The 8,280-nt window shown below is 50.9% G+C and overlaps 1 protein-coding gene across 1 annotated transcript; it reads right to left on the reverse strand.

Moving 5' to 3' along the window:
• Positions 1–5,383: 5,383 nt before the first annotated feature.
• Chst14 (carbohydrate sulfotransferase 14) lies at positions 5,384–7,310 on the reverse strand. Its single transcript, XM_057781313.1, has one exon. It carries the CDS (start codon positions 7,179–7,181, stop codon positions 6,051–6,053), a length of 1,131 nt encoding a protein of 376 aa, XP_057637296.1. The 5' UTR covers positions 7,182–7,310; the 3' UTR covers positions 5,384–6,050.
• Positions 7,311–8,280: the final 970 nt, after the last annotated feature.

Below are 8,280 nucleotides of genomic sequence, written 5' to 3' on the forward strand. Positions count from 1 at the left end.
GTGAGCATTTTAGGCATGTTCCTGTCTCTAGACCGTGATACAGTGTTTAGGTCCATCCATCTGCAAGCTGGCAGCGAGGCAGGGGCTGTTATAACAGGTCTGTGGACATCACCTGGCTACTGGCAGGAACGCCTCACTAAAGAGCCCCCCATTTTATTTTTCTGCTCCCCAGAGCTCCACATCTCAAAGTCAAGGCTGCCACAGCCTTCTTTCTATAAGGTTACAGGACCCTGGATGACCTGGCTTGGCCTTGGTCCTCCTTATGCCCCCTACCTACAATGACAGAATCAGGGCTGATCCCACAATGTTCCTGGCCTTGGTGGGGACTGTTCTGCTGGACCAAGCAGAAGGGAGCTGAAGAACTGGGGAGCGGCGTTACTAGAGAACAAGCTTCCTGCCCGGTGGCAGTGGAGAAGGCACTTGCAGAGGCTCTGAGTTCCATTCCCACATCTGGGCTCAGGAGGCTTACAACTGCTTACAACTCCAAGTGCCTCCAATACCTTGCTCTGGACTCCTAAGGGTCCAGCGCACATGTGCACATACGTATATGTTGATGTGCTCTTTCACATAAAAACAGATAAAATATGTTTAAAAATCTGAAGGAGGACTGTGGTGACACACACCTTTGATCTCTGCACTCAGGAGATCTCCATGAGTTCAAGGCCTGGTCTACAAAGTGAGTTCCAGGACAGGTTCCAAAGCTACAGAGAAACCCTGACTTGAAAAAAAAAAATCAAACAAACAAACAAAAAGTTGAAGCTCGTTAGTAGTGGCACAAGTTTTTGATCCCAGTACTCGGGAGACAGATCTCTGTAGGTTTGACACCAGCCTGGTCTACGGAGTGAGTTCCAGGACAGCCAGGACTACACAAAGAAACCCTGTCTCAACACCATCACCCTCCAGCAAAAAATAAATAAAATAAATAAAAAATAAAAAAAATTGAAGCAAACAAATAAACAAACAAGAGCTTTGGAGATGAATAAAGGCTTCAGGATCTGAGCTTGAATCCCCTCTGCCCATCCACTGCTGAACACAGTAACTCATGTGCTCCTCTGAGGAGACAGGAGGCGACAACAGGAGACAAAACAGCAAGGACCCTGTCTCAACACGGGGAAAGGCAAGGACACACTCAAGGCTGCCCTCTCACTGCCAAGGCTTTGCTACGGTGTGCACGCACCACCCCCCACCTAATTAAATATTTAAGAAACAAAAGCCACAAAGGCTGGGGATGCCCCTCACTGGTAGAGCGCCTGCCTAGCATGAGCAAAACCTTGGGTCAACGCCCAGCACCACTAAACAAAATGATGTTGACAGAGTCCCAAGGGGATAATAGGTTATAAGTCAAAGTGGTACACTCGTTCTGCGTGGTAGCCATGGGCTCACCCTACTAGAATCTTAGCATCTTTCTTTAAGATGACCTGCTGGGAAAACGCAGCTGCCTGACAAGGACCCCCTGCTCGCTGCCCTTGGCACCTTCCTGTTCACCTCAGTGCTCATGTTTCTCAGCTGCTTCCAGCACGGTGGAAGTACTAACACTCATAGAGATTGCCTTCTGATGGGCCTTCCCTTACAGGCCTACCGTAAACAGACTCAGTGGATTCAGGATTCTTTCTGGCTTTTTCATCTCACAGACACAGACTCTTCTTGACTCCCTACTCCTCAGCCTGGCTTCAGACTTAAAACAGAGAACTGAGAGTGTAGGCATAGCTCCTATGCCCCAATAAAGGTCTTGCTTCCCTCCCTCCCTCCGTCCCTCTGTCCCTCCACTCCTCCCTTCCTCCCTTCCTTCCTCCCTTCTTTCCATGCTTCCTTCCTCCCTCTTTTAGCCAAGACCTAGGAAATCTTCTGCCTTAGTCTCCCAAGTACTGAGAGTACAGTTTACCCACAATGCCTGAGTTCTTCCTTTAAATCTCTTGCTCATCAAATTCTATATTCACAACCGCTTGAAAAAATCTGAACAGATTGCATTCATGGTCTGGGGTCAGCAGCAGCAGAAAGTTGACCTTTGGGGTGGGCAAGCCTGAGGAACGTTGTTAGATTTGGAAAAGCCCATGGACCGAAGCAATTTTACAGCGTTGGGGAAGAAGTCTGAAAAACAGTGCAAAAACTCAGGAGGAAAAAACCAAACATAAGCTCCTAGCAAGCACAGCAGAGCACTGGGTTACCTACAGCACATGCTCACTCACCAAACAGAGCTGATTTTAGTTCCAGCCCCTTCTCTCCCCACCTTGGACTTGATTTCCTCTGCTCTAGTATAGGGGTAGATCTTACTGAGTGACTGGCCCTGAGTCGGGAGGATGGTGAGGAATGCATGCAATACGGTGGTCGGGCTCTGGCGGTTGAGAGCAGCCACCATGAGTTACTGTTGGTTTTAGAATCTGAACAGCCGAAGCTGGTTTGGAAAAGAAAGGCTGGAACTGGAGAGATGGGTCAGTGGTTAAGAGCATTTGTTGTTCTTCCAGAGGTCCTGAGTTCAATTCCAGAAACCACATGGTGGTTCACAACCCTCTGTCCTGGGATCTGGTGCCTTTTTCTGGCATAAAGTCAATAGAGCACTCATACACGTAAAATAAAGAAATAAATTTTTGAAAAGAAAAAGAAAGGCCATCCTAGGAGCCTGGTTCCTCTGGTGACTGGATCACCTAGAAGCAAGGGTTCTATATTCTGCCAGGAAGGTGGGTGCCTTTCTGGCTTCCTGCAGGGTTCAGTATGGTGTATCTTCCTGAACCCAGGGGAAAAGACCTGAGTTCAAGGTGATTTCTTTGCAGCAGCTTCAGACAGGCAGAGAAATGGACAGGTTCTGGGACTTGGGAGTGGAGTCAGGCCCAGACTCAGGTGACCCTACAGGAGTTAATGCTCATCCCCATGCGTCCAGGGAACCTGAGTTGTTGTGGGTGGAGTTACTTTTGAGGGGCCCTATTTCTCTGAGGGGCCAATTTATAGCATAGGGTTTTTCTCTGTGGGATTACAGCTGACCCAGGGAAAGGCAAGAATTCTAAAGAAATCTAAAAGATGCACTTTTAGCATCTAGTCCTGAAAAGTCCCTCTCCTCGTGATGTGAGCCCACAGTACCCTCCAGCTCTGGCCTGGGCACCCAGGGTGAGCCGGTTCCCACTAGAGCCAGCGGGGCCTCACAACTCTTCATCATTTCCTTGTGGACCTTTTTTAAGAAGTCCAGCAGGTGCTGTTTGTCTTCTCTCTGCTCTTACTACTTCACTTCTACATTACAGCTGTCCACCTCTGGCCATCAGGATCCCTTGTCTGCCAGGTTGTCTAGAACCGATAGAAGGCTAATCCTATCAAGGACCCCGTTTGGCCTTCCCCCTTCCCCTTTAGAGGGTGTTGCTGGCCAGTTAGGCTGGGTTTATTCTTTCCAAATAAGAGTGGAGAAATCTGTCCCTGTCTGCAAGCCCGTCAGTCCTTCTTGCAATCCTGGCTTTCTGTCCTTTCTCCTCTTTAGTCCCACCTTCCACAAACTTTCTAGACCTCCCATGTGTCTGTGTGTCTGCCCTTTCTTCCCTCCTACCTGGGAGGCACGTATCCCTGGGGTGGACTCTTTGAGTGGGCTGCTCAATTCCTACATCTGTAAAATACGATGTAGACACTTTAGAGAACTGAACCCCTCGGTATTAAGTGGAATGAAGCGGAGCCAGCATAAGGGCCTTGCATTCTCTGGGCTTCCTAGGTTGCCTGTGCACTAGTGGGCCCTAGATAGGTTACCAATTAGGTGACACCCCAAGTGAGAAAGAAAGAGAAGGGAGCAGGATAGGAGGACTCCTGAGGTCCTCGAGGCTCCTAGGACTTAGTGACAGTACCTTCTTGTAATCCTCAGCTCTCCCCTTGTTCATACATTACCTTCTTCTTGTTTGAAAATGCTGGGGTACGGATGGGGGCTTCTCCATTAAGGGGTCTTCCTAGCAGGCATGGTGGTAGGCATCTGTAATTCAGGCTGCTCCAGAGACTGATTGATCAGGATTGTAAGTCCAACCCAGGTATAATAAGAACTCTCCCCACACCAACTCAAAATAAAAAAAGTATAGCAGGGCCACCATACCTTAAAAAGAAAATTAAGCCAGGCAATGTTGGTGTATGCCTTTAATCCCAGCTCTCAGGGAGGCAGGGGCAGGCAGATCTCTGTGAGTTCAAGGCTAGTCTGGTTTATCTACAGAATGAGTTCCAGGACAGTCAGAGAGATACATAGAGAAACCCTGTATTGAAAAAAAAAAATTAGCCTGCATGGTGGCTCACATCTTTAATTCCATCACTTGGAGACATGAGGCAAGTGGATCTCTGAGTTCAAGGCCAGTCTAGTCTACGTATCAAATTCTAGGGCAGCCAAGGCTACATAGAGACAGAACTCTGTCTCAAAAAACCCAAAAACCTAAAAAACAAACCAACCAAAATTAAAAAAAAAACCCAACCCAAATCAAAACCAAACCAAAATTAAAAAAATAAAACCACCAAAACCAAAGCCAGAAAACAAAACAACAACAAAGTCTCCCTGCCTGCCTTAAGACAATGCAGAGCCCATGCCTCCTATTCTTCCCCTTCTCCGCCTTACTTCACCTTTAATCCTGGGTGTTTGTGTGCATCTGTGTGTGTATTGGTACCCAGAGCTCAGAGCTGTTGGATCCCCTGGGAGCAGGAGTTCCAGGCAGCTGTGAGCCACCAGAGGTGGGTGCTGAGACTTGAGCTCCAGTCGTAGATTTACCATCTGAACCACCTCTCCAGCCCTCATTCCAGGTCTGTACGTGTGCTTTGTACCTGAGGGCACACTGTATAGCTCAGGCTGGTCTGGACTTCCTGTATGTACCAGGCTGACCGCAAACTCTGCCCCCCCCCCCCGGGGTTCTTGGATTAAGAGGTGTATACACTCCCTTCTTCTGGCTGATGTCATTCTTGACCGGCTTTGCCTTTTAAAATGGCGTCTTTGAAAGTGAGTCTGTGAGCCTTTTAGAAGTCCCAAAAGGCTCCATCTTTAAGTTAAGGCCCCAGTGTGACAGGGGCCACTGGACACTGGACCTACGTAAGCAGGTTTAGCTAGGTCTTACTGTTCCTAACTGAAAGCTTCCTCTTTTGATCTGGGGGGGGGCAAGCATCTAGGGGTCTCCTCCTCACCCCCGCAACCATGGGAACTGAGGGCAATCACAGAAAACACTCACTTTGTATACAAAACAGCTTTATTAAAAGTCAGTCCTTACAAAGATTCTATCAATATATACACATTTAACTGGGCATAGAGGCTCATGCCTTTAATCCCAGCACTCAGAAGGCAAAGGCAGGCAGATCTCTAGGTTCGAAACCAGCCTGATCTACAAAGTGAATTCCAGGACAGCCAGGGCTACACAGAGAAACAAATAATGTATGTATGTATGTATGTATGTATGTATGTATGTATGTATGTATACACACACATTTTAAATAAATGCATTAGACTAGTGACAGCCAGATACACAGGCCAAGACACAATCTCAAAGGCTTTGTAGGGAAGGGAGGTTTATTGAAGATGCTCCAAGAGCCCTAGGAAGAGGTCAGGCGCACGTGTCTTTGGATGCTTGAAGGGCTGGATCTTAGAGCTGTGAGGTAAGGGCCCTACTTTCAGTTTTTCTTTCCTTGGGAAAATGAAAAATGTGTAGGAAAGTGTAGGAAATTCAAAGTCTGGAGTAGAAAGGCTCAAAATTCATGTCTAAGGCACCACAGCTCGCTCCAGTCCCGAGGTCCATGGGGTGAGCAAACGGGGGTCAGAGCCATTGGTCCCAGGCGTGATCATGTGCTCGGCTGGTCCCACCTTTGGGATTTGGCCACAGGTTACGTTCCGATGGACCAGGTGAACGGCACAGGCCCAGCAGCAAGGGGCCTGGAGTCAGTCTTGAGATTAAACATATGGCTTGAGTAACACACTTGTGTCTGGCCCTACGTGGAGTCCCAGCCACTGAGATATGGAGACATCTAGAGAAACTAGCAAGCCCCAGAGCCAGAGGATTCTCTGAAAGGTACTTCGAAGCCGATGTCATTAAAACCAAACTCCAAAAGTTGCCGGCTCACTACTGTCACTGGTGACAGGCTTCCCTGGTGACATTGGGCAGTGGGTACGCAAAGAGGGAGAAGTCCAGGATATACTTAGGCAGCACATCCTGAAGCAGGGCTCGTGGGACATTGCACAGGTGGTAATGCAGACTTTCCGGGCTAGCCGGCCGGTACCAGGCCTGGCGAGCTGGGAACCGGACATGGGGTGGGGCTCGCACCCACTCGAGCACCTGGTTGGCATCAGCCTCCAGCCTCTCATAAGAACCCACAAAGTCGTAGTGCACAGCACATGGTTGGCACAGGTGATACACAGGCATCCAGTGCTCATTCATATGATCAGGATCCTCATCCACCAGGTATCTCAGGAACTCTGGGAAGGTGACATCGTCCCCTGCAGGACTAGGGCCAGCTCCAGCCCTGTAGCGCCTGACAATTTCAGCTCCGTAGCGCTGCTGATACTCTCGGATTTCCCCAAACTTGTTGCGGTAAGCAGACAGGAGGCGTTCCAAGGGGTCTCGCACAAACAGGAACTTGAAGTAATGCTGCAGACGATAGCGAATCTCCTCAGGCCGCAGGTCTGCCAGAAACACCAGGTCACTGCGGTGGTCCATCTTGAGGCGGACGTCCACGTTGTCCAGGACGCCCGCCAGCACTTTCAGCACGCGCTTCCAGTTAGAGCAGGCCACTTTGGGGACGTAGCAGTAGAGAAAGCGGTAGCGGTCACTTACGAGAATGTGGCGCAGTAGGGTGCGCCGCTGTCCCACCGGCAAGTCCCAGGGGTCCCGGGGCATGCCCGGTTGTCCGCACACCGCCCTCAAGGTCCGGTTTCGAACGTCCTCCCGCACTTGCAAGTCCGAGTCCCCAGCATCCCAGGATAGGCCTCCAGGCTTGGGAGCTGTCCCACGCCAGGCCGCGCCTTTGTGACTGGAAGGGTGGAGGGGAAGGGGTTTCATCTCCGATAGGATGCCCCGCTCGATCATGAGCAGTAGCCCGCTGGAGGCTACGATCACTGCAAACATCAGCATGGACGGCAGCAGCAGGGGTGGCCCCCCGAGCCCGGCACGGGTCCTACTCAATGGGGCCCGCCTCGGCGTGCGGCCCAGGGGCTCGGCGGCTTTGGGGGCCGCCAGTGGGGTCAGAGGGCGAGGAAACATGGTGATCCAGGCAGACTTCGCCGATCTCAGGACTGCTGGGGAGGCGACTGCAGTTGGGGGCTGGAGATCTCGGGAAGGGAGGGTTAGTGGGTGGCCGGCTCCCGGGTGCAGCTTGGGACCAGGGCCGGATGTCCCGCCCGGCTGCTCTCCACCCCGCCCCCCGCCCCGCCGTGATACAGGCTCGGGGGCGGGCCCACGTTGGGGGTGGGGCGGGGAGAGAGGCGGGTGCCCGAGTCGTAGGAGCTTTCTGGGGAGGCCGAAGGCAGACCCTTGCCCGGGAAAAGACGTTTGAGTGTTTGAGTCAGGGCCACTCCAGACCCCCGGGCCTGGGGAGAAAAGCTCAATGAGACCTGGAAAGCAGAAAAGAGCTAGACGTCTTGCAACACGTGCCTTCTGTGAGCTGAACATAAGACTTGCACTCACCATACTGCCTTAAACTGCCCTGGCAAAGCCGGTCCTCCAACAGGTGATCAGAAGGCAGGGCAGCCCACCACTCTGCGGGTTCAAAAAGTATGGTCCTTAGCCGTCCTTACCTCCCTCAGTCCAGGACAGGGCCATTCTGTCAAGCCCAGGCTACCGTCTCCATGGTGATATTCCTGGGGGTTATCCACCTAGCAGCGCTGATCTGTCTGTAGATGGAATAACCCCTCCCAACTCTGAAGCAGAAGGCTAACTGGGACATTCTGGGTAGAAGTTAAGGGCAAGCACCTCGGGTCTACGTGTAGCCTACAAGCACAACGGAACGCAGCAACGCAGCAAGCACACAAAAAGAGACTCCTCATTTGGAGGCAAGACGTGCCAGTGGCATCAGGGTGGCCATGTGGGCTACATACGGTCAGTTCCCAGAGCACTTTGAAAGACGGTATTCAACCGGTTCCTGTCTGAACAGAGTTAAACACTCGTTTGAATTTGAATGTGGGGTCTGACAAGGTTGTGAAATAGACAGAATTGGAGGTCAAAGGTAATAAAAAGTTTTGCATTATTTTCTTCAGTCGTCACAGCCACTTGACAGGTAAATTCTGGGCATAGCTGTGACGCTGCTTTTTTTTTCCTTATAGATTGTTTCAAGGTTTTCAGAGGCGTCAAGGCTGACCTCTGG

The sequence above is a fragment of the Chionomys nivalis genome, chromosome 9 (assembly GCF_950005125.1).
Source record: "Chionomys nivalis chromosome 9, mChiNiv1.1, whole genome shotgun sequence".
Lineage (NCBI taxonomy): Eukaryota > Metazoa > Chordata > Mammalia > Rodentia > Cricetidae > Chionomys > Chionomys nivalis.

Bases quoted from the DNA above. Each gene is read 5' to 3' on its own strand.
- Chst14 (XM_057781313.1), bottom strand. From the start codon at position 7,181: ATGTTTCCTCGCCCTCTGACCCCACTGGCGGCCCCCAAAGCCGCCGAG.